The 27,485-nt window shown below is 37.9% G+C and overlaps 2 protein-coding genes across 2 annotated transcripts; both read left to right on the plus strand.

Moving 5' to 3' along the window:
- Window positions 1-11,910: 11,910 nt before the first annotated feature.
- nt5c1ba (5'-nucleotidase, cytosolic IB a) lies at window positions 11,911-20,006 on the plus strand. Its single transcript, XM_088626097.1, has 6 exons — window positions 11,911-12,207; window positions 12,343-12,510; window positions 14,006-14,135; window positions 14,763-14,885; window positions 16,236-16,420; window positions 16,949-20,006. Exons 1-6 carry the CDS (start codon window positions 12,082-12,084, stop codon window positions 17,309-17,311), a joined length of 1,095 nt encoding a protein of 364 aa, XP_088482223.1. The 5' UTR covers window positions 11,911-12,081; the 3' UTR covers window positions 17,312-20,006.
- Window positions 20,007-21,491: 1,485 nt separating this feature from the next.
- Window positions 21,492-26,261, plus strand: rdh14a (retinol dehydrogenase 14a). The gene is made up of 2 exons (XM_088626098.1): window positions 21,492-21,907; window positions 24,864-26,261. Exons 1-2 carry the CDS (start codon window positions 21,554-21,556, stop codon window positions 25,479-25,481), a joined length of 972 nt encoding a protein of 323 aa, XP_088482224.1. The 5' UTR covers window positions 21,492-21,553; the 3' UTR covers window positions 25,482-26,261.
- The last annotated feature ends 1,224 nt before the right edge of the window (window positions 26,262-27,485 follow it).

The following is a 27,485-nucleotide window of genomic DNA, read 5'->3' on the forward strand; positions in this document are numbered from 1 at the left end:
AATGTTTTACTGTAGGATTTCAAATCATTGTTTCAGAAAAACCCCACCTTTACTCTCCGGTCTGTATGGATACTCATACTGTATATTCACCAGTTTTTTGAGCAATGAATATTCCTGTACTAGCAAGATGTTCTGTTTGACCTTGGGCAACAGCTAAGCCTACTTCTTTTTCAATCTTTGTATTTTTATGTGTTATACCATCACTTTCTAAAATGCTTCCATAAAAGCTGCAGCAATTTTATCAAGAAGTTTAGGGATTGTGCTGCCAAAAAAAGAGGCAGACATTTTTCCTCATTACACGGGGCTACAGATCAGTGTTACATAACTGGTTTGGCTATGACATTATTGTGAAGCACCCTGGGAACCTTAAATGTGATTAAATAAACTATATAGATTCAATACTCATTGAATCACTCATTAACATGTAAACAATTAAGTAATACCACTAGGTCGTTAATACAAAAAGTAAATGGAGGCCAAAGTATAAAACTGAAATGGCCCCATTTCCTATGTAAAGTGAACCTGTACTTTTCATAGGACTGTATATCATCTATCACATTTACCAAAGCTGAAACAACACTATATTGTTGACCTTGGAGAGACCACTACCAATGCAATGGCAGGTGTAGTATTACGTACATTTAATTCACACAAGCAAAGCAAATCACTGGTCAGTACATGGTAATCTTTAAGCTACATACAGTACAGTCTAACTGGACAAATTCTAGGCTTTTCATTTTAAGACCTGCATTTTAATCCTTCATGGTCTTCAAAAGCTATTTGATGCCTTTAATGTCTAGAGGACATGAGTCCACCTCAGAAATGTGTCGGAGAATCTCTCAGCATTTTTGGCATAGGCCCAGAGGTAAATGGCAGCAGTTAAGTAGTCCTGAAGGTTGGAAGAGCTGAGAAAATACATTTTTAATGGAACCATGCCTGCTGTAGGCTGTGTCAATGTCTCTCCTCACCCATAAGTATTAATTACCCCAATAACACATTATTTTAGGAAAAATAAATGGTCAAATCAGTTAATTACTAGTTGTAACAGATGGTGTAAGTGGCAGCATGCCCTCTGAAAATGGTTGTGATTATGAAATTGCTCTAAATTTGTTCTATTTGACCTGTTAAAATATGGAAAGTTGAACTCATTGCCTCTTCTTTGCTTTATTTGTCAAAATAGACACAGACTGCCTAAGTATATAATTAAGTCAATGTAAATATATTAATATGCTATATAATACAGTATATAAACGGATAGCTGATGTGTGGTGAGCGTTCTGGCACACTATGGCTGCCGTCGCATCATCCAGGTGGATGCTGCACATTGGTGGTGGTGGAGTGGAGTCCCCATTACCTGTAAAGCGCTTTGAGTGGATTGTCCAGAAAAGCACTATATAAGTGTAAGCAATTATTATTATTATTATTATAAAGAGTGAGAAAAATGGTGAAGGAATCTGTTTTAATGCTCTTTTTTACTTCACCTAAGAGGTTAATCTCATAAGGTTCCAGATGCAAAGTAGGACTGTGCCTGGGCAGCACTACAATCGGAAAAACCTCTGGGAAAGGTTGCTGCTGTCAGTGGTCCTAAGTGATCCTTGTGGAACAGTAGGTGGCACTCTTCCCTCTGAACCAGAATTAAAAAATCTGGTTCTGTTATATTTGTCCAAGTTAACCAGGTGCAATGGGCTATAAGAGCTTCTATCCTTCAGACGAAAGGTTAAACTGAGGTTTGTTAATCAAAGATCCCATTAACCTTTAAGAGTAAAAGTGTCAACACCAAGTGTCCTGTTGCAGGCGGGACATAAGTTGGTCCTGTCATATATGGGAAGGTCTTTGGGATGGAAATTGCTACTCAAAGGGATGCAATTATTAGGACTGAGAGTATTTTACAAGTGCAATTGCAACTTTGATAGTAGAAATTGAGATCCTCTACTTGGATTCCGAGACCTTCCGAGTATTTAGGCAATACAACACTGTATCAACTCTATCTTCTTACAAGAAACCGCTCAATGAGATCCCTACATCAATTAACTATCAAATATACTAGATGAACCGAATGACTTCCTCACTTCTGTAACATTTCTTCTGTTCTTGTATTGCAAACGTATTCAGACCCCTCCTATGGTGTCCTATTTTGTATAATTACCCACAGATTATATATATTGTTAAAACTTAATATCAGAAGATTAAAACTTGGTGATTACATAATTATTCATACCCATGAACTTGTATGTGGTACAAGCATCTTTAGCAGCAATGACAACCTCAAGTCTTTCAGTTCATTGTACCCATGCACATACCTGTTTGGAGCAATTTTGCCCAATCGTCTTGGCAGATTTTCTCATGCTCTAACAAGTTGCTTGGGAATTGCTTATGGGTACTGTACATGTTCTCAAGGCTTTTGCATAGATTTTCACAAGTATTCAAGTCATGACTTTGACTGGGCCAATCAAGGACATTGTCCTTTCCAGTGTAGCTTTGGCCTTGTGCTTTGGACCATTCTCCTGCTGAAAGGTGAATTATTGACCCAGTTTTAGGTCTGAACCAGGTTTTCCTTTTAGATTTGCCAGTACTTTGCTACATCTATGTTCCCATCAGTCTTGACAAACTTCCCAGTCCCTGCTGATGAGAAGCAGAACTATAACCTAACACTGCCACTACCATGCTTGACAGTAGGGATGGTGCTGACGTGAGTGATGCACTGTTGGGTTTGCATCAGATGTAGTGCTTTGAATTCAGACTAAAAGTTCCATGTTTGTCTCGTCTGACCACAAAATCTTTCACCACATGTTTGCAGTATCACTTAACTACTTTGTTGCAAACTCCACATGGGATATGAGATGGGTTTTCCACTCTGCCATGCAGGCCAGCTTTATAGAGTGACTCATCTCAACCGCTGAACTCTGTAACTATTTCTAGTTTGAATTTGGCCTCATGGTGCCATCCGTAACCGATTTCCGCTTTGCCTGGCTGCTCAGTTTGGAGGGACAGCCTGATCTTGGCAGTGTCTGGGTGCTTCCTATTTAATGATCCATGTCATCATCCTCAAAGAGATATTAAGAGTCTTTGAAATGTTTTTTTTTGTCTCTCTTCTGATCTGTGCCTTTATACTACTATATCATTGAGTTGTTTTAAAAGTTCTTTGGTCTTCATGATTGAATCTGCTTGAAATTTACTGCCAAACTGAGGGACCCTTCAGAGACATATTTATTGTGAAATCATGTGAACCCCTATTATTGCACAAAGACAAGGGCAACTCAACTAAATGGTTGGCTCATTAAGATAATTATCTATACCTGTCTTAATTTAGGTTTTCCACTGCAAAGGATTTGAATACCTATACAATCATGTTTTTCATTTTTCTTTCATATTAATTATATTTACTTATTTCTTTCTTAGGTTGTGTATTGAACACATACTGTATGAATTACTATTTCAGATCGTCATAGATGCATAGCTTAAAACAACAAAATGTGAAAACTATGTGTTCAAGGAGAACCTATGTGGAAGTCATTTAAAACGAGACCTTTCCTTACCCAAAGGTTTGTTCAGTCTGGAACAAACTACACAGTCATGTTGTTTCATCACTGATGATTCTTTTGGGATGGGCTAGGATCGGAGAGTAATGGTTAACAATTATGCTCCAATTTAACAATAAATTGTGTGATCCCATTAAACGACAGTAAGGTTTTTATTTTAAAATTTGGCATTTAATTTCACTTAGTGCAAGGTCTTGAAAATGAAGAAAATATTCAATATTTTAGAAATTAAAGTTTCATTTACAAAATATAATAATACAATTATGACATGCAGCTGCTTCATTGACATCCACTGCAGATTTAAGTATCTTTGTTGTAATATGTTTAAATATATCCAGCCTAGCCTAGAAAATCTTATTAGTTACAATGTACAAGTTAGCAAAACAGCACATAATATTCCGAATTGAAGATGACTGCAAAAAAAGGCTCGAATAGATTGAAACAAGCAAGATAAATATTTTCTTTGTGATTTACAGTATAACATAAGAACTTAAGAACAAAACAAATATTAACTAGAACACACCATTGAGCTCATTTATCCTGTTTGGTATTTAGTAGATCATTTTTGGAGAGTTATATAAAGAATCTCAAAGAAATAGAGACTGAAGTCTTGGAGAGTCTTGTTCAACTGCCTGGTGTGAATAGTGAGGGACTACAGGCTCAAATAAGGCTATCGTTTTGGTGGTTTGTTTGGTTTTGCTTTTCCTGCATTATAAAAAGCACTAGTTTGTGCCCTATGTCTGTGTATGTGTGTCTGCTTTCCTAGGGAACCACTTATTTCGAAGTTTCCATTATGACACACCCAACTGGAGTGCCACACCTACTATTGAAGAGAGTACTTCTCTTCTGACTTGTGAGGAGATGGAACAACAAGATTAAATCCACATGGAAGAGTCAAGGTAATATATGTACCATTTCTTCAATATGGTCAGTGATTTGAAAATACACTTGAGGACAAATATTGCATGTCATTAAGTATAAAGTAAAAAAAGCTTAACTCATTTTATCACAGGGTCTCTGTGATATTGTGTATAAAACAGTTTTTGACCATAGTCCTCTATAGTTGATTTCATTCCAAGTGGAGGGTTGTACTGATATAGTACAGTTGCTTTCAAAGGCATACATTAATGCTGTATTGTGTACTGTTAATTAAAGAAGCATTTTTATGTTCTACAAGCCTTAAGCACAATCAAAACACAAAATACACTGCTCGACTGATCAGTCAGGATACATTTTCTGGGAGCTGTTCAACACCTTTGGAGACAGTGGCCTCTAACTGGAGGAAAAGAGCTATTGCAATTCCCATACCTCTTCATCAAGGATGCAAGCCATTAATCTCTGAAGCCAGCTTTGCCAAAGCAAGTGACAGACTGAGACTGCTGTGTTCATCTAGACCATACACAACTGTAAGAAAGCTGTTTTGTATTATGATAATGACAGAGTGATTTTTAATTGTTATGTGTTAAATGGTTGGAGACTGTTCAAACCAACAGAGCTAAAAAACAATTAAATGTATTACAATTTACAAATGCCATAAGTTTTATTTTTTAGATTCACTGCTTGTAATGTTGAAATGGAAGAGTTTTAAATTAAGACCAACATTAAAACAACTTGAATAATAGGCAGAAACGTACATCTAGAGAAGCCCCTCTGCTTAAATTATTCTATAAAACATTTAAAAAAAATACAACAGCACACAGTTTTTCTTTATATTTTATATGTCTCAGGAGTAAATAAATCTGGGTAAATACATTATTATATTCTCAACATCGATCTTTACCAACCAATCTACAGTAGCTGGCCCTTCTCTTGTTTATAATCTGTTTATAATCTTAGGTCATGTTCTATACCGGTCACTTTGCCAGGTGATTCACTTTTGACCAGAAAACAAACTTATAATTAAAAACAACCTTTTCACACTCTACTCAACAGTCAGGCCAAAATCTCTCATTTGTTTTTTAGAAGTGCCAGGATAGAGAGCCCCTTCATCATCTACACGAATACTCCACTTGTGTATAGTTTTTTTGGAGAATAAAATACAAAATTTAGAATTTTATGTAACACTTCCAAGTTATATTTATCTCCTGAAATGTAGTGTATACTGAAGCAAAAATGCCTCTCAGAGTAACAATAGGGAGTGAAATGTACAGTACTGCACATGTGGTATTCTAAACTATATTTTAGACACAATTTTTCAGTTTATGATTTTACAACACTCTTCACTTTGGCAATACTTTAAAACATCACTGTTTAGCACTTAGATTTCTGAAACCATTTAAAAAAAAACATCTGCTAAAAATGATCTGCTGGTAAGTCTTTTTGACCTCTTACAGTACATGTAGATACAGTCTCAGAAAACATACATGTGTCTATTTTTGCAATTTAAAGGTACTATGAAAGCAAATCAGTATCTGTTGAAAGAAAACTTTGCTTACATTTCAAGCAAGTGATCCTCTGGTGATTAAAATAATTACCTCACTGCTGACCTACATTGAAAGACAGAAGCTCTGAGGCACTGGAAAGAAAGAGTGGTGAAAGTAATTTATAATTAACAGCAGAACACAATGCTCTAGTGAGGAACACCTTGTTTTAAAATGACATTACCCATATGTACATTCTGTTGCTACAATTAGGCAGTTGAAAGTGTAATACTGTAATATGTAAATAAAAAGCAGGTATCATTTAATACAGCTGTAGAGCTCATATTCTAAAGTACCACATCATGAAAACCTATTTTTATGGGAAATGACATATCAGCAATGCCCAGAGTACCAACTGTGGAAATGATACTGTGACCAGAGACTATGGATATATTTTACTTGGCTGCAAAGAACCTCTAAGTGCTGCGCTTATTTTTCTAAGGACTTGGAAGCGGAAAACTGAGGAATTGTTTAATAAAACGGAGACTGCAGCACAAAATTTAAAAGAGAGGAACCAAGTCATAGCACTTACAGTTATACAGGATTGCCACCATGCAGATCATGCAAACACAGCATATTGAAACTACTGAATAATGGCTGATTCATGTGATTTACCTTTTAAATTAAAATGTGCAGAGCACAGCCTAAGTGTTGTTACTTGTTATTAATTGTCAAAATTATATTCATTGGGTCATTTGGTACTATCAAAATCATGACTTACAATAGGATAATCATAAATTTAAATAACAACTTTTCTCCTGCAAGACACTTTATTGAAAGCTTTTATATGACTTCAGATAATAGAATGAGATTGCAGCTCTTCTGACAGTTGCTGAACAAAGGTGTATCTCATATGGTTGATGAATTGCCTCTGGCAGCAGTAGGACAAAGTTCTGTATTATCTAGTACAGTATTAGTATAGAAAAGGTTGAAGTATTTTGGGATCTCAATGCTGTTTTAGAATTGTACTTAAAGAAAGGAGAGAAGTTATTTAGAAGACATTGACACAACTCGTCCAACAGTTGCTCAAGACAGGGGTAGCACCCACAGACTGGAGAATTCCTAATGTAGTGTTTCATAAGAAGGGTGAGAAAATTGCACCAAGTTATTATAGACAAGTAAGTCTGACTTCTATTACATGTAATGTTATGGAAACAGTTATTAGAACTGAATTTTAGAATCACTTATATGACAATAAAATCCTAGGGCATAGTCAGTAGGAATTTAGAAAAGGTGGGTCTTGTATAACCAACTTATTAAAATTCTATGAACAAGCAACAACAGTAATGGATATGAATATGGAACATACTGTTTCATTTGGCCTTAGATTTTCAGAAGTGTTTTGAAGTTCTAAAGAGATGAAGAAAAGTCATCTTACATGTAGTATTTGGTTTGAGAGTACAGAGTACAGATAAGGTGTGAATGCTTAAATTGAGGTGATAGAATTAATGGAGTATCACACAGATCTCTACTAAGACCACTACACTTTCTGATTTCTATTAATGACCTACAATATCCCTAGCCATAACCCAGTGTAATAAAACTCCTTTTTTTCTCTAATACTGTATGTCCCACAACCTGCTATAATAATTAGTTTCCTCTTTACTGTATGTCTAAACCTTAATGAGTTTCATTAAGACTGCACCATTTGCTGAAGTGGTTCTGTCTACCAGAGAGATCACACCTAATTTCTCCCTATCAGAGGGTAGCTAATCCTTTTAACCTGTTTCTGGAGGAATGGAATCTTTTTGGTCTTGTACAGAGAATATTATAGGGGGACCATATGCAGTAAATGTATTCAGAATGCTCATAGGAATTGACAAAGTCAATCCAGGTGACTTCATCACAATAAAGAGTGAAACACAAATCAGAGGACACACAAAGAAACATCACTGTTTTCTCTCAGTTTATTATCAGGCCTGCTTTGATGCTGGTGATGTATAAAGTTCCTGGAATTGAAGCTGTAATTGCAGTTCTTTTAGGTTCAGTGCAAATGTAATTACAACCAGTTTTCTCTCAAGACTGTTTGTGAGCACCATTTTGGAAGTCTTGTAGATTATAGGCAGTGGGCTCATCAGGCTGTAATGTCTGAAGTCCTCTTCGACTGCTTTCTTGCTACAGTTTTGCAATGCCAATAATTTTAAAAGACCGTGTCCACCTTCTTTTGATAATGTTAACTGACGTGCCATCACATCCAGGTGCCTTTCAATTCTCCATGTGCTTGACAGTATGTTTCTCTTCCTCTAGGAGAACGTTTGATACCTTGTGTGTAATCAGAGTTCAGTCTTTGTTTACATTGTCTGTGTTGGCACTGTCATCAATCTATAATTTCTCAGAAAATTCTTCAACTTTTTAGACAATCAGTTCTCAGTTTTTGACTGTGGTCCCATCTTTCTGCCTAATTGCAAGAATATGTGTATTTTTCTGATCATTAGTCTTTGTATGGTTTTCTTCATGCTTCACTTGTCTTCAGTTGTATCTCTTACAAATTTACAGCTGAATGATCTAATGTCCTTACTGCTTAGTATTATTGTTTTTAATTTTGGGGTCATTGTACTTTTTAATTTCTCCTATTTAACTTGTTCTAAATAAAACAGAAATGCTTTATTTCTTAGGAAAACAAGATCATTTTCATTCTTTTCACCAGTGTTGCTCCCTCAATCCCTCAAATTCAGTTTGCACTGAATAAGCCTGTGATCACTTAATTCAAGACACACAATAAGCCAGAATTTAAAGAGCAGAGCTGCTGAGATAGACCTCAGCAAGCTCAGCAAGTCTCTGAGTTACAAGGCTTTCCAATTGTTAAGAACTTTATAGGTCAGAATGAGGCTTTTGAAATAAATCTTTAGGACACTGTTTTGAACATTTAAAAATCTGGTAAGGTTTCTGTCACGGACGTCCAAAGGGACTAACCGTGGGGAGCAGGAGAGCGGAAAAAGACCCATATGCGTAGCGGCGAGACGGGAAAAAGGCCCGGGCTCATTAGTGCAAAGAGTTCAGGAATGCCGTATAGAAACCTATGCCCTCAGGGAGCGGACGTGGGGCGCCCTGGTGCTAGGCGGGTCTCAGGACATCCGAACATCAATGCTGAGCGAGGACAGAGAGCAAGACCTGGAAATATATAGCCCAAGGGAAAGAGAGGGACAGGAAGGACAGCAGACCGGAAACTAGGGACAGGACAGAGAAGGAGCGCCCTCTGGCTGCAGAGGGCGTGACAGTTTCACTTAGAAGTGGTAGAAAACAAACAGCAAACACAAACACAGTAGTCAGTAGTCCAATGTAGAGAAAATGAAGGTGTGCACCACCATCCCAGAATCTAACTGAAACAGAATAGGTCGTCATTAGATCTATGACACAGGAGATAGAAGGACACCCTTGTAATATTTCTGACATGAGTCTAAAATAAACTGCTTGAGAAGAGTACCCAGATTTTTTGACAAAGTACCTGACCATCCGAAGTGTATCTGATGTCAAATTCTGCACTCCACTAGGGTCACTCCAAGTTGATTCTCTGATTCTCTGGCTTATTCTGGAAGAAAGTAATGCATTAACAACAAGTCTGTGTTCTGTGGAGTCTGTATTTAATTGCAAATGTAATTCTAGTCTCTGCTATCCTTTCTATCTCAATGGCATTACTCTTCATTGATGTCTTTTTTGTAATGACATTGATGCCTGTTGTTCACCTCTTGGAGTTTCCTATCAAATAGAATAATTAATAATAATAATAATTAATAATTGCTTACACTTATATAGCGCTTTTCTGGACACTCCACTCAAAGCGCTTTACAGGTAATGGGGACTCCCCTCCACCACCACCAATGTGCAGCATCCACCTGGATGATGCAACGGCAGCCATAGTGTGTCAGAACGCTCACCACACATCAGCTATCAGTGGGGAGGAGAGCAGAGTAATGAAGCCAGTTCAGAGATGGGGATTATTAGGAGGCCATGATTGGTAAGGGCCAATGGGAAATTTGGCCAGGACGTCGGGGTTACACCCCTACTCTTTTCGAGAAACGCCCTGGGATTTTTAATGACCACAGAGAGTCAGGACCTTGGTTATATGGACTGGCATCCTGTCCAAGGTGAATCCTGCCTTGCGCCCATTGCTTGCTGGGACAGGCTCTGGCTCCCCAGCAACACTGAATTAGTTGGAGTGGTTAGAAAATGGATGGGTATTAATAATAATAATAATAATAATAATAATAATAATAATAATAATAATAATAATAATAATAATAATAATAATAATATATTTCACACATATTACTTGGGATTATATTTCAACAGTGGATTCTAGGTAATGACATAATTCTGATGCTCTTAGTGGGAGGTGTAAATTAGGCTACAGCCAGGTCATGGGTTCACGTGTCCAAAGAGAGCAGTGTACTTTATATATGGATGATGGTGTCCTGTCTCCCGCTGCCTGTACAATTCTAAGATGGGAAGTGTCAGAGTATAACACTGCCATAGATCAGTCTTATTTCCTTACACCATAAGAGTAACAAGATGGATGGGATTTAAATCTGCTGGTTAATGCTTGTCTTCTGAAGGGAATACTTTTTTACCCCCCAAACGAAGAACTTGCAAAGACTAACAATAAATGAAAAAGAAAACCTCAGCTGCTGAAAAGCCACTATTTGTAATGAAAAACCAAGGTGCTCATTCATCTTCATTAAGATATAAACACTCCCAAGTGTTTGCAAGCATGCTGAGAGCCAACACCGTTTGCAAGAATGTCAGTGTAAGAATGTTTGACCTACGGCATTCCCAGAGCAGCTACAAACCAGGGGTTCACGAGGAATAACAACAAGAATCAGATGCTTTGTGTATATTTATTAAGTATTTTAACTGTAAGATGGTTTGGCTTAATTTGCCTGGTTAAGAGACAATCCCCTGGCCATAGGACAGAAAAGCTGGGACTCCAAGCTTAAACAAAGAGCAGCTATAGGCAGAGTGTGGTGGAGGAGGGATGCAGGAGGCAAAATGCAAAAAAAAGGTGTTTGTGTGAGATACTGTATACTGTATATAGAGAGAGAACACTGGGAATGAGCGTGATTTTAAATAACTGGGTGAAACTGGTTTGGTTGTCCATTTTTGGATAAAAATTAACTTAATTATTTAACAACAGCAGAAGAAAAAAGGACATACCTGTATACTGTAGCAGTGTCCTGCCTTGAAAAAGTGAGGAACTAGTTTGAATAAGAACAACATAGTGGCACAGTGTTTAGCATTGCTGCCTCACCGCTGTGTCCCTGGGTCCAATTCTTGACATGGGTGTTATCTGTGTGGAATTTGTATGTTCTCCCCATGTTTGTAAGGGTTTTCTTACAATTCAAATAGGTAGATACATTGGTTCAAAGGTAAAAAATTGTCCCTGTGTGAGTGTGTATGTGTCCGTGTGTGTACTGAGAGGGACTGGTGTCCTGTGCAGGGTGCCAGTTGCCTTGTGCCAGTTGCTTGCTAAGATAGGCTCCGGCTTCCCCACATCCCTGAATTGGTTAGAAAATGGATGGATGGATAGTTTGCATATAAATCATTTTTCACTCTGATTTTGGAAATACTTTGTAACTTTAAAATAATATACTATTATATTTTATGTCTAAATATTTGTATTTTTATGAGAAATCAACATGATATTAATATGAATTTAAAAATAAAGTTCAATTTTTAATGTTTAGTTTAATCATGAAGCACTATAGTAGGTTTTATACTTCATATCTAATTTAGGAGTGACGTTATGTTGGGATCATAGCTTTCAGGATACCTTTCATCGTCGTGGTTTATACAGTACATATGGAGGAAGGTGTTCCACTATACCTATACAGTAAAAAGGTGAAAAAAGTTTTAATGAAGACTTGCATCCTCGCAGCTACAGTATCTGCTGTAACCTGCGCTGGCGAGTTTTTACTGCTGAACTGGCAGAGCGTCTCTGAGGATCATGGGTAACTAGGGGACGCCCTTCTCGGGAATCCTTTCACTTCATTTCCGCGTTATTTGCACTGTATGGTAGCCAGCCGATCTTCTTGTACTTCTCTGTACGTTACTGACTGTAAGGCAGTTAAGGCGCAGGCTGCTTCGTGTGATCGTGTGTATTAAAGTTCACTTTATCGCAATTAAGTATGAGCGATATCAAACCCAAAGGCGCTCCAGAGGCCGGAGCAGAGAACAGCGCAGATGACAAAGACTGGGCAGCGGCTAAGGCTTTTTATGATAACTTGAATACGACTTCAAAGAAGCCCAGACCTGTAAGTTAAGCAAAGATGTCTTTGTATTTTGCATTGCTGCACCATCGAGAGTGATATTTAGGCGATGACCCATCACAAAAAATACACTGCACTGAAACTAAATTGTCTTATTTTTGTCATCTGTGTTGTTTGCAGCCCAAACCCCAGCATGCCGTAACCATCGCAGTATCATCACGAACATTATTTAATATGGTGAAAGAAAGGAAAATCTACGAAGAAGAAGGGCTAGAAAAATACGTGGAGCATCAAGAGCAGCACGAAGATGAGCCCCTAACGCCGGGAGCGGCTTTTCCATTTGTGAAGGTATATATTACTATACAGTATCTTGTGTGCTGAGGAAGTGGGCGCAATGGAGAGGTGGGGCTCTGAGCACTTTCTGTACCCGTTGCGCACTCTCGGCTCTCGCTGATGAAAGTCGGAAATAATTTCGAGACATGTCGGCTACTTACGAAAAACTCGTTAACCCAAATCCTACCCAGAAAACCTTACTGTCCATAAACCCAGTCCACGACACTAGGTGGAAGATCACGAGAGCTCACTTTTCAGTGTGCGACTTCAGTCTGGAGATATTATAAAGCAATTGTTCACTTTAAATGCTGGTTGTCCCACCCTTAATTGTGTTCATTATTATTATGAAGTCAAGACATACTGTTAGAATTATGTGTATTATAACAAAAACCACAAAGATAAGGTATTAACTACAGGTCAGCCACCTGTTTTGAATAACAAATTAAAGGTGAAAGACACAAAGTGAACATTTCAGAAAGAAGATGTCTCAGATATGTTGGATCATTTGAAATGGCAGATGTTTATGGATTGGTCTAAAAACATTGGCTTTAAAAATGAATGTGAAAAATGAAGAGTGTACCATTTATAAAAACACTGGTGGTTTACATTGAATTAAATGAAAAAAACTGTGGTCCTGTTTGCAGTTCACAAAGTCAGTACACATGGTCAAACCCCTTTAAAACTCGATCCAGTAACCAGTGTCAAAGGAAAACTAAGAAAATTAGGTGTTTAAAGACTGAGAGGGGTTACATCTTTTCACAAAGAACTGTGGTTGTATGACAGAAAATGTCAAGCCTTTCCTTAGGATAAGTTTTACTGTGAGACTCCAAAATACAGACTTTATTAAGTAGATACAGTAGTTACATTTTTTCATGAGAAAATTATTAAAACTTTTGGTGTTATTTTCCTGTAATGTGTTTTCAGACCAGTGGTTGTACAGTATGCGCCTTGGTATAATTATTAAAAATGTATTATCTGATTTAGAAAATACAGCATTAGAATCTAAATTTAGTAGTCCAGGTTCATATCAGGACATAAAAACTATTACATTCCTGTATGGTTATAGCATCCTAATACTACAATTACTAGAATTTTACAAACATACCTCCAAGAGCCATTAATACAATACAAAACACAGAAACAATAATAATATGCATCTTGTTAAACACAGAAGAAAATTTAAAATAATTATTATTACACATTAATACCACTGCAAATTAGCTGTGTAATAATTGAAGACATACAGTACTTCATTCAGATTTTAAGACTTGATAAGATTTTGTTTTAGTTAGTGCTGGTTTACAAGCAAATCATCTGAGATGACTTATCCTGTCAAGCTCAGAGATATACTTTTAACAAGCTGAAACCGTGTCTTTTCTTTGGACTGTGGTAATGTGCTTGTCAGACAATAGCGGCATCACTGTACCTTTTGAGCTTTGTGTACATGTTGATAATGACTTTTATGTACTATCTTTAAATAATGGATGCATTTCTTTCTTTCTTTATACAGGCTTTAATGACTGTTAACTCGCGGTTGCGTGAACTCTACCCTGGTAGCGAAGAGCTGTTTGATATTGTTCTCATGACTAACAACCACGCCCAAGTTGGGGTTCGTCTCATCAACAGCATCAATCATTATGGTACTGTACCATCTGCAGGAAAAAAAAGCTTGTAGCTTTTGTGAAAGGAGGAGAAAAGTATTTTCAGTGTTTCAGTGAAATTCTCATATTGTTTGGCTTGAACTTGCATGGCTGAAGATCAGCTCTGTCACAACCCCCCTCACTTAGGAGGAATGAAGCAGGGAGGTGCTGCAAGGGTGAAGGGAGTGGAGCACCTAGAAAAGATACATGTAGTTAGGAAGTTTTATACTTGGGGGAGCAGAGTACGAGATTATAATTTGACCTTCTTATGTTAAATAACTACATTTTAGTAGGTATGAAATTTGATTAGTTATACTTTCTGGACTGGAATCTTGAAAGAACATGATTTACAATTTGCTGAACAAACAATTTAAGTCAATTAAAGGGTGATGCACATTTCAAAGAGATGGCCTAGACTTCAACAAAAATAACAACCATAGAGGTATTAAACACCAGACCAGCTGGTCCTGAAATTGATTGTTTTAGAGTATTCTGCTCATCATTGTATATGAGAGTTTGTTTTTGACTTTCCTGGTAAAATAAAGAAATAAAAAGAAGTGTTAAATAAATAGTCATTATTGATTATTAGTATACATTCTTTATTATAATTTTTATTTTTTCTTTCAGATTTAACAATTGAAAGGTTCTGTATGACTGGTGGAAAAAGCCCTATTGGTTACCTGAAGGCTTATCTTACCAACCTTTATCTGTCGAAGGACTCTGAGAAAGTACAAGAGGCGATTGAAGCAGGTACTGAAGTTGATCTCACTTCTTAGAATATTTTTTTAGTGTTCTTGGTTACACAAAACCATCTGTAACAAGGCACAGCCAACAACCTATACAGTAGTTTAGTTCAGATTTAATGAGCCCCATCTCTGGTGCACAGGTAACTCAACAACTATGCCTTTTAAATTTTAAAGAAAATATTTTAACTTTTTAAGCTAGACAGTTAATACCTAATGCCTTAAAGAATGTGTCACAGTACATTGTCACCTTCTACATGTAGCTCCTTAGTATCACTGTCCATGTATCCATCTATTTTTTTAAATAAATTCCAGGGCATTTTTTGAAAAGAGCAGGGGTGTTACCCCAGCATCCTGGCCAAATTTCTCATTGGTCTTTACTATAATAATAATAATTGCTTACACCTATGGACACTCCACTCAAAGCACTTTACAGGTAATGGGGACTCCCCTCCACCACCACTATTGTGCAGCATCCACCTGGTAATCATGCACTCCTAATCATCCCCATCTATTAACTGGCTTCATCACTCTGTTCTCCTCCCCACTGAGAGCTGGTGTGTGGGGAGTGTACTCGCGCACTATGGGCGCCGTCGCATCATCCAGGTGGATGCTGCACATTGGGGGTGGTGGGAAATGTCTGTTACCTGTAAGGTACTTTGAGCGGAATGTCCAGAAAAGCCCTATATAAGTGTAAGGAATTTAGACTAAAAATTGAATAAACTACCCTTTTAATATATGTTTCCATATACATCCCCCAAGACGGTATAGGCAGCAGTGTGAAGCAGTGGTTAGTGTTCTGGGCTTGTAACTGGAAGTTTGTGGGTTCGAATCCCAGATAAGACATTGCTGTTGTATCCTTGAGAAAGGTACTGTACTTCCACCTGAATTGGTCTGGTAAAATACCCTGTATAGATGGGCCCAAATATAAGTTGGTTTGGAGAAAAATAACAGGCAAATAAATTGGTAATAGTAATATCTATTACTAGAAGGACAGGGATTGTTGAAAAGATCCGATGAGGTCTTTAAAACTTTAATTGAAGGGACTGTTTTTTAGGGACAGTATTGAGTGTGCTAATAAAAGATATTTCAGGTTAATTGCTGAATTGTTTTGCACATCAGACTGCAGAGCAGAAGGAATGAACTCAGATGACATGTGAGAAGTCCACGTACTGCTCCTCCTTCCGTTTGGCATACTGTGATTCAGGTTGGAAACGATCGGAGATGAAGTTTACATTCCAGAAGGGACTGAAGGCAGCTGCTGTGAACACTGCATCTCCTGTGAGCCCTCGGGGATTGAAGCTGTCACTGGATGCACTTTGGTCTGAAAGTGACCGATGACTGTGTTGTGTTTTAGGTATCGCCGCTGCTACAATGTTCACTCCTGAGAAAGAGGTCCAGCTGTGTGACACCCAGCTGCGGGTGGCCTTTGATGGAGACGCAGTTCTGTTCTCTGACGAATCAGAGAAGATTGTGAAGGAGCACGGACTGGACTCTTTCTTTGAGCACGAGAAGGCTTTTGAGAACAAGCCCCTTGCACAGGTGACTCCCTTATTTCAGATGAAGGCCAGGGGGGAGGGGCTCAGATTAATTCTGAATTTAAACCCACTAAGGTCTTAATGCAAAGGAGTGAGAGAATCTGAAACAAGCTGACCAGCCAAAATGTTGAAGCCAAAACTCTAGTTTATTTCCAAAAACAGTGGCTCAAGATCTTATCACCAGTTAGATTAAAGGGCCTCCTCTCATTTGTAAACATTCTGATGTTTACCAATTGCATATTACTGGTAGGACCAATTGGACACTTTGCCAGTTGGAGTCATGGAAATAATTTCTCATTTCCAATTGGCGGTGAATGGAAGTTTGGTGTGCAAAAAAGTATTTTAAGTCACACATCCAGTACTTAATCTCAGGACTGCTAACCTAACAAATGCAGCTTGTCCATTACTTAAATATTCTTCCACCTCTAAGCTGCTGTATAAGTATATTGAGTTATAAACACAGTTGCAGGAACACAAGGTGTGTCACAGCAAGGCTGAACTGTTAAGGGAATGTGTTTCATTATTTTTTTAGGGTCCTCTGAAATGTTTTCTGGAAGCACTGGGAAAGCTTCAGCGCAAGTTTTACGAGAAGAACGAACGAATGAACTGCCCCATCCGGACCTACCTGGTGACCGCCCGGAGCGCGGCCAGCTCGGGGGCCCGGGTACTGAAGACCCTGAGGAGCTGGGGCCTGGAGATCGATGAGGCCCTCTTCCTCGCCGGGGCCCCGAAGGGTCCGCTGCTGCAGAAAATCCGCCCCCACATTTTCTTCGACGACCAGATGTTCCACATCGAGGGCGCCCAGGAGCTGGGGACCATCGCCGCACATGTGCCGTATGGAATAGGACAGAAGTACCGGAAAGGCAAACTTATTGAGGAAACACCCAAAAAATGAATGAACGCTAACAGCATCCTGTGCTTGCTTTAGCAGCAGATTGGTTGGTTTTGCATCGGAGTCTCTTGATCTGTGGTGAGGGTGCTGTTCTGTGATGCTTTCCTATTGCCATTACCATAAGGGAATGTGTGGCCCATTAACAGAGGGCATGAAGTCTTGATTGGTCAAGTTTCAGGACTCTGTTTCTGCTTTTTTCCAAATTTTAAAGATCTTTTCCCCTTTTTATAAGAATCATAAATCAAGTATGATTTGGGGCCTTGTGCTGCCAGCTTTTATCCGAGTTATCTTAAACAAGTTGGCGTAAACCATCAGTGTCTTTCGTAAGGTGCCTTTCCTTCACAATCAAAGAAAAACCAAAAATGACCACATTCCTAGTAAACATAAGTACATATGGGGCAGTTTTGCCCCCATTCTGTTGTTAACACTGAAAAGATGTTTTCATACTCTTCCATTTGCTCATTGTCCCCATTGCCTGCAAGAATGATTTGAGTTTGAGCTGGGTAAGGACCTGAAAGATCTGGCTGCTTGATAGACCAGTCTGTGCACACAATAGGAAGGTACTCCTTTTGGAAACCCACAAAGATTGTGCTCACCCCAGTATTCAGCAAGTGTCACACCGAAAATACCCAAATACCCTGTAAGATTTAAGTCAAAGAGTGCAAGTCAGAATTCTACTAATTGAACAACTCTCATTAAACTCATATTCACCAGGACCTACTAAGGGTCAAGTGGATGGGTGAGTAAACCAGTATCTCATGATATTCAATATATCCATCCATTTTCTAACTGCTTCTTCCAATTTAGGGTTGCAGGAGAGCTGTAGTCTCAGCAAGCAGCCTGCTCAAGGCAGAGTACACCCCAGATGAGACGCCAGTCCGTCGCTGGACAGACACAGACACGAACACACCACTCACAAATAAGGCCAATTCTCTCTGAAGCCAGTTCATCTACCAGAATGTCTTTGGACTGTTTAACATATGAAATACTTCATATTTACATTATTTATAGGGCAAATAAACTCTCCCATGATTTTCCTGGTGCAATTCAGAAATATTCATGTTAAATGCATTGATTCAACCTGTTTTAAAATATATAAGGTTTAAAACAAAAAAAAACTTACCCATTTGAAAACATACTGATTGTATTCTTATATTTTATAGTTCTAATATATAATATTCTATATATAATAGAACAGTGATATTTTTCTCTAGACATTTACAGTACACTTTCTTGAAAGTGACTTAAAATTAAAACGGTGAGGCATATGTATTTAATGAAAAATCTGCATAATGAAAAAGTTTTTTTGGCTTATTACATACTGTAAAGCAGTAAGATACTGGGAAATTAATAACTGAATTAGGATTAACAGCAAACCAAGTTTATGAAAATACAGTAACCCTTTTGTGAATAGTAGTTTAAACAGGTGACAACCATGACCTTCCCATTGACCAGATAGAACATATTTACTTTAGTGTCGTCATCTATCACCCTAGTCATGTTATACAATATCAGCTATCCAGCAGTGTGTAAAGCTGTACTGTGTGAAATTGTTGCTTAAGTGCTAAATTATTAGGATAATGACTGTTAAACTGTAACTTTTCAAGGGCTGGTTTCACTAAACCTTCTCAGCTCAAACTGTGGATTACCCTAATGACAATTTAGTTGCGTTGGACTAGGGTTGGGGGTAATCGAAGTCTGAGAAACCAGGCAGAAATGATTTAAGATGGTTGAAAATTTAAGATGTCCTTATTTTGTTCACCTTGAGATGCACTGACAACAAGAAAAAAAAGCAGAGTGGCACTGTTGTGTGCCGACATCATGTTTGATTGGAAAATAATACTTTGATAACCTTCCCATCTTTTTTTCATTTATGATCATTTTAGTTGTGCGCTTCTTTTAAAAGTATGTTTGTAGTACGGAGTATTTTATCGGTTTCATGGAGACTCCTCAGAAACCTCATGTTAACTGAAAGATTTCTGCTTTTTTACAGGGTTGTATACCGGTGAATGAAAACAGATGGAATTGTATTACAGATTGACTGTTTTCTACTGTTTGTTCATAATTTGTGCAGTACTTGCAAAGCTGTGTAAAGCACTGGTCTCAATTTAGGCTATTATTGTTTATGGACACTTTACCCTAATATTCAGATTCATCAGCAGAATGATGTATAGTAGAAGTGTTAAAGAAGATTGCTGTATTTTTGTCTTTCCTCCCTGAAAAACACTTTGTCTTTATCTTGTGGTAAATCTGTAATGCTGGTATTTTTCTACTTTTGTGATGTTTACGTCAGTAAAGCATATTGCACACAACATACTGTAATTTCAGGTTACTAATATAAAAGATTCTAAGGCACTAGAATAAGTAAACATGAACTGACCTACAGATGTGTGTTTAAGGTCAGCATGTTGTACTTTCAATACTGTCTGCTTAACCTATGTAGAGGGATATGGGTTTCAGCAATGTAAGCACAGTATAAAATGGTTATCTTGCAGTACGTTGTATAACGTTTCTTAGACATATTTCATTAAACAGGATTTTGTCAAGTGTTCTATTCTATTTTGTTTGTGGTGCATATTTATTATAGCATTGCAGGTAATTGAGGTTAAAGAGCTCTGCAAAATATTTTGTGGTGTGATAAATCCTTACTCTATCTTTTTTATATTTTATACTGCAATAAAGCTGAGCTTAAAAGGTATTTGTGTGTCGCTGATTTCTTATTAAAATTATATATACATAAATAAGATATAACAGTTTAGCCTTTTACACATTTCGTCTTGTAAAACCTTGTATTTAGCTTATACTGATCCATCCATTTTCAAACTGCTTCTATGATTGCAGGGACATGGGGGAGAGCTGGAACATATCCTGGCAAGCAGTGGGCGGCAAGGCAGGGTAAACCCTGGACTCCAGTCCATTGCAGGGCAAACACACAGCACAGACATGCACACACTCACACCACGGCCACTTTTCCCAGAAGGCAATTAACCTACAAGTATGTCCTTGGACTGTGGGAGGAAACCGGAGCACCAGGAGAAAACCCACGTGAACACGGGGAGAACGTACAGACTCCACGCGGATAGCACTCCAGGTCCAGAATTAAACACAGGACCCCAGTGGTGAAAGGCAGCAATGCTAACCACTGCCACTAGCTACTGTGCTGCCCTACCTGTATACATTTTCGTGTAAATGTTTTCAATCCCTATCAATAGTGATAATTTACAGATATTTAAACTACACCAAATAACTCAAACCAACTATAAATATTGAGGAGCATATAAATTGAAATTTCCTCATTGTTAAGTACAGATAACCCAAAGTCAGTACTGAGTTAAAGCAGTTTTGGCAGTAATTACTGCTGTGACCCTCGTTAGATCGGGTTCTCTCTGTTCTTCACAGTGGGATGGTGTTATGCCTTGTCATCCCTACATTTGTATCCCAGTTTTTGCTCTTCGGAAAAAAGGCCTGCCCATTAATAAACTCATTTCAAAACTTCAGTGAGCTCTGCTGTGGTTTCTTGCATTTCTACATTTAAGTATTGTATACAGCTAACAATAATTCGATCCAGAAATTCATAAAACGCTGAGTCAAAAATCAGTTCATTTTCAGGTGATAGTTAACTGAACAATTATGTGTTGTATTTCTTCATTTATTGTAATCCATCCATTTTCTAACTGCTTTATCCAATTCAGGGTCACGAGCTGGAGCCTATCCCAAGTACCAATGGGTGCAAGGGAGGGTACACCATGAATGGACATCACAGGGCAAACACACTCAAACCAGGTCTATTTTTTTTTTCAAAAGTCAAATAACATACCAATATGTCTTTGCACTGTGGAGGAAACCAGAGCACCCAGAAAAACCCCACGTGAACAGGGGGACGATATACAAACTCCACACAGATATCACCTCATGTCCAGAATAAAACCCGGGGACACAGAGCTGTCAGGCAACAATGCTAAACAATGCGCCCCCGTGACGCTCAGTTATTGTAAAAGTTATTTTTTAACTTATGTCCGTTAAAAATCTAATTAACTTTGTGATCGCATATGTAGTACTTTTTTTTAAAGACCATTTTAATCAGAAGGCAAAGAATAAATACGGTAAAACTTTGCTATGCATTTCCTTCAATAAACTACAACTCCCGCAGTTAACTGGCTCGATCACAAAGGGTTATGGGAGCTGTAGTCAGCTTGGCTTCTGTTTTGATTCATAGAGCGCTATGGTGGTATATCTTTGCTATTGATGTCTACAGCGGTGATTTTGGCCGCTGTATTGGGCGGTGGAGTACTGCTGGTCGCTCGTCGAGTATTTTCAAGGCGATCGTCTGTCCAAGTATTGCGTTTCTGCTCCGGCATGATGCGCGGGAAAACGGTTATAGTGACAGGGGCGAACAGCGGGATCGGTAAGGCCACGGCAGCGGAGCTAGTGAGGCTGCAGGCCCGAGTGATCATGGCCTGCAGAGACCGGCAAAGGGCCGAGGAGGCGGCGCAGGAGATCCGGCAGGAGGCCGGGCCAGAGCACGGCGAAGTTGTAATCAAACACTTGGATCTCGCTTCATTAAAGTCTGTTCATAACTTCTGTGAGGAAATTATCAAGGTACATTTTAACATATTGTGAAAATAAAGCGTCACACTCGAAATCTCTTTCAAATATTATGTTAATAAGTATTAAGAAAAATATGAAAGGCTTATTAAGCGCACATTTAAGATGACCGAGACAAAGATGGGTTAAATATTGCTTTTATTTCTTAGATGAGTTGCTTAAGCTTGTGAAGTAAAAGACCACTGTTGACTTACAGTACATGAACTTGTGACAATTCTTAAAAACCGTAGTTCTGAAGTACATTAAAAGTCCGTTACGTAAGGACATAAGAACGGTTATTAAAGAGAGGAGACCATCTACAGTAGTTCGTTGCTGGTTAGAGAAAATCCTTTCATCCGTGATTTATTGACTGAAAAGAGCCGAGTATTAGCATCAGCATGTTAGTTAGATTGTTCTGGAATTCCACAAATCTTTGTGTGAAGAAATGAATCACTGAGTTTATATTGTACATTATTAATTAAAATTATAATGATGTTTCTAAAAAATGGGCCAGTTCTTAGCCTCTCAGGCAAACATTGTTAAGACACACAGTTAAAAAACAGATTTTCTGGAACATGTTTAAAAAAAAAGATACACCACCAAGCTCCAAGACATGCCATGCTCATATTTTTTTGTTTATTTACCACAGTGGTTAAAAAAATGTAATTGATGTATCCACATAAGCTTGGCCTGTGGCTTTCTTATAAGTAGCCTCTTCAAGATTTTTTTAATGTTGCCCTTTTATATTTGTACTTGGTGTTTTTGCTACCTGCATACAACAATCTACTTGTTATTTTACTTCTAAAAAATAGACCTGGTTTGAGTGTGTGTTTGCCCTGTGATGTCCTTCAGAGTGTACCCTCCCTTGCACCCGTTGCTACTTGTTGGTTTCATGTCACACCTCTCTTTACCTATACTGACTTCAGCTTTTGTTCTCCTATTCTACATTACCTTTGCTTACTAACCTCTCTTTCTCACACCTGAAGAAGGCTTCATGGCCGAAACGTTGTGTTTTCTTTCTTCTCTTTTCAGCATGGAATAAACCTATTGTTCATTTACGATCTGTACTTGTCTGCATTAAAAAGTCATCTGCCAGGTGTTGAATTTTGTGTACATTTTTATTGTGCTCTGCGAAGATGAAGACCCACTGCAGTAAATAAAACATTAAACAGTCATACTATGTGACAAAACATTTTTATTAATATGTATATATAGAAATGAACCTTGGCAGCAATTCATTCTAGTTGTTTCTGTCAGTATGGCCAAAAATGGGATATAAGTGGGTGTATATCCCACAAGTGGGTGTGAAAGATGTATCCAGACTTGACCCATTTCAGAAGTGGTGAGATGAAGGTTCTTTTATTTACATTTTTGAGTAAAGATCTGGGGATTAATAAATATTGGGGTTTTGTGTTTAAAGTGTGTGAAAGACATTATCAGGTACCATAGTAGAGACTGTTTATTAAGGAAAACTATTCAAAAGCTATGCCTACTGTATGTTGTACTTGTTGCTCACTAGAAACAAGGCCATGTCCCTGTTTGTAATTTGTGGAAAAATAATTTAATGAACAATTATTCAGAAATTGCTGTAGGAAACTGATGTTTCTTTGGATAAAAATATTTAGCATGTAAGAAGCACCCTATCGTTTTTTAAAAGAAGACACAGCACTCCTATGGTACAATTTTCCTAGAAAAGGGAGGGCACGTGGATCTGTCACTGGATTTAAACCTTAGTTACACAAACAGTTTTTGGTGACAACAACAAGAGGGAGACATTTGTTGTTTATTAAGATCTGTGGCCACATGAGAAACAAGACCGTTGTCATTAAGTTAGAAGCACTTGGGCAGCAAAGTAACTCAGACTGATGATAATTCTCATTTTTGTTTTTGGATTGAAATCACATGTTTTGCAAGTTGTGGGGGTATTGTCTGAGTGTTGACCGAGTTTGTCACAAGAGGCAGCAATCCCACACCGGATCAAGAAAATTTTCTTCTGTGACCGGACATGCTTGAAATATTTTCCTTTTCTCTCATTTGTTTTTATAGGTCATTGTCTTTGCCACCTGCATATAATATTCCACACTTGTCTACATTAAACATCATACTACCAGGAAATCCTGGTAACATTGACCAGAAGTTTCTTCTCTCCCACTGGAAGTTTTTGTTCTCCTCTCCTCTGTACCCACATGGTCAACTGTTGTCATATAACAACTAAAGAAATCTGTAAAGTGCTCAGTGACAAGGGTAGCTGTGGGCTCCATATAGTACCAAATAAATTGATTGACAGTCAGCTAAACTTGTGATGCCAGGGCAGTAGGACTTAGCCTGCGCTCCTATTGAGTGCCTTTACTAATGGATGTATGGTGCTGTCCGTCCAGTTGTTTGCATTTACTGATGTTGTATCCCAATGTAATTAGAGCGTCTCTCTATGGGTTGGTAATTCCAAAAGGTAACTAGTAACCTTGTAAATTAGTACAGCCAGTTCAAAAATGTAATTGTAAATGTAAACTTCCAAGGCTATTCTTTTAATAGTATGCATTGTATACCAATCTCTAATTAAGAAAAGCAAATATAGCTTTGTTTGAACATTCAGAAATGTTTTTTATGTCTGTTTAATTTGGTATTACCACAAAGTCATTGCACATAAGCAGAAATGAGTACAGTTTGAAGCTTGCTGTTACACTGCTGAAAAGTGTTTTGTGCACAATAACACATACAGTATGAACATCATGTAATGCAGACCAAGTTCCAGATTTTTCACAAATCTAACCAAAACCATTGATCTCTACTTATTTATAATAGAAACTTTTTTTTGTTAATGGATTTATCCAGTGTTCTTACAGATCAGTTTGCTACTAGTCCTGGACTACCTAGTTAAGCAAGTCTGGGACTATCGCTAGTCCATGTCTGTGAAAATATCATTCGATCTTGAATGCCTGCTGAATACAGTATATTTCTCTTATTTTTAAAGGAGGAGCCGAGGGTAGATGTACTCATCAACAATGCTGGGATTTATCAGTGCCCGTACACAAAGACAGAGGATGGCTTTGAAATGCAGTTTGGAGTTAACCACCTGGGACATTTCCTGCTAACCAACCTCCTCCTAGATCTGCTGACGAAGTCTGCCCCCAGCAGGATCATTGTGGTGTCTTCCAAGCTTTACAAATATGGGGAAATCAACTTTGATGACTTGAGCAGCGAGCAGAGTTATAATAAAAGCTTTGCCTACAGCAGGAGTAAGCTTGCCAACTTACTTTTCACCCATGAACTGGCTAAACGCTTGGAAGAAACAGGAGTAACTGTAAATGCTTTAACCCCAGGAATAGTTCGAACAAATCTGGGGAGACACATTAATATTCCTTTCCTTGCCAAGCCTCTGTTCAATCTAGTGTCTTGGGCTTTCTTTAAAAGCCCCTTGGAAGGTGCACAGTCCTCCATTTATTTAGCCTGTTCTCCAGATGTAGAGGGGGTTTCTGGGAAGTGTTTTGCCAACTGCAAGGAAGAGGAATTACTGCCTAAAGCATCTGATGATGCTGTTGCAAGAAAATTGTGGGACATTAGTGAAATTATGGTGGGGCTGACAAAATGAAAATATTTTTTTAGTCTTATTTCTGTTGTTCCAAAAATAAATGAGAAAATAAAAGTGGTGGTTGAGTAAATTAGCCATGCCTTACACATAATGCTAATTATGCCTGTACCGTGAAGAATATGCAGAATTCACCATGAAGTCTAGTTACCGGTGTTCCAAAGTTTTAAATGATCAGGTTTCCTTAAGTTGTACTTTATGTGCTTGAACAAAATTTTCTTTTTTCACTTTTGCCAGTTTGCTAAAATTAATTTACAATATTTAACTGAATGAGTTTGATGGGCTGAATAGTCTCTTGCAACCTTTTCTTTATGTTCTCACGTAGCAAGGCTGTTCAGAGAATGGCTGTTCAGATAGACGTGTAGATCTCTCACTAGGTGTATGTTCATCAAGATAAACATGGTCTATGATTTTGACTTTGGGCATGTTCTCTCAGTTGGCTTTTCTTGTGCAAAAATACTTTTAAGTGACTGCATGGACATTGGGCTTTGTATAAATTAAGACATTAGAGAATCTGTAAGTTAAATGGATTTATTTGCATTTAAATCTTACATGTTTTATTTTGTGCCATTGGCAAAATGCTACAACTGAAGTGCTATCAATAGATAAAACGCATAACGTGTAGCTTGCCTTTAAAGGTATTATGCAATATCAAGAATTGAAATGTCTGTGTTCAAATTATTTTATTAATCCGTGGTGTTGTGCACTACCTTGTTCTATACATTGTGGAAATACAGTATGCACTTTGACTAAAGAGAAATTAAACAATTCTGAAAATCAAAATTTCTATCATCTCACATTTCTTTTTATGTTTTTGTAGAAGGGGAGCAACAACACAGTACACTGAAGTTTTTATTTTGTCTTGATTATTAACCCTTCCCTGCCACTTTAATGTTCAGTAGAGTAGTTATTGAACAACTGCATGCACAGATGAACACAGCTTTTTAAAGACAATGTATCCTGTTTGTTCGAAACTTTTTTTTTGTCACCTAGACCTTGGTGACCAGATTACTCAAGTGAATGCCCTACAGCTACCGCAATTAAAACAGCTGTTAGCAAAATCCATTCCTATACTGTGCGTGCAGGATAATCACCTGGAACTACCAAATTCAGTAAGCCATCCTCTTTGTTAGAAACAAATGCAAAATATTTCTGTAATTCCAAAGTTAAACAGGTTATATTTTTATTCTGTATAAATTTAGGATGGTACTCATTTTTATTTGGGGGCAGCTTTTGTGAGAACTGATTAATGCAGGTTAGTACTGTAGGTGGCCTCGTTTACAGACACATGCCAGTTAAAATTCCTAATAAGCTAGTGTAGTTTTAGAGTTCAGTTAGAAGCAAATCATCCATGCTATTTCTTGACTCTGTTGCGTTTTGGCCAGACTGGGGATATTTCCTGTACAGTACGTGAATGGAAGAAGAACCAACCTTTTTCGACCAGTAGACGTGTCTTGAAAAACATGGACTTCTCAACCTGCTTTTCTGGATCATTGCACTGGATCAGTGGATCAGTGCATTTTCTGGATCATTTCAAGAGCACTAACAAGCAAACATCCATGCAATCCAAGAATGGCTAAATTAATCTGATCTTGGTCTCCTAAAATGGGAGGTCTTGGAGCATAAGTAGTTTAACTTATTTGTTTACATTTAAGGAGCACTGCCCCCAAAATAATGTTTTTAATTATACATTCTACATACTATTAATGCTGATCCTGAGGACTGCCAAATGCTACTGACGTCTGGTCTGAAATGTTGCCATTTCTTCCGTGTCACATCCGGTTTGCTTATAAGGAAAAGAAAAATCAGGTAGTGTATTTAAACTTTCCAACACAGACCTTCTGTTTCAGTGAAGGGGTGATTCTGGTCATTGTATTTATTATACATTGTGGTAAACCAATAATATTTCATGTACTGTGTTCTTGACATTATTTTTTATTTTAATGCGCAGAATTATGTTTTGGAACTACAGCAGGTGTTTTCCTATTAATGGTAAATGATAAATTC

This window comes from Lepisosteus platostomus, chromosome 3 (assembly GCF_059453375.1).
Source record: "Lepisosteus platostomus isolate fLepPlt1 chromosome 3, fLepPlt1.hap1, whole genome shotgun sequence".
Classification (NCBI taxonomy): Eukaryota; Metazoa; Chordata; class Actinopteri; order Semionotiformes; family Lepisosteidae; genus Lepisosteus; species Lepisosteus platostomus.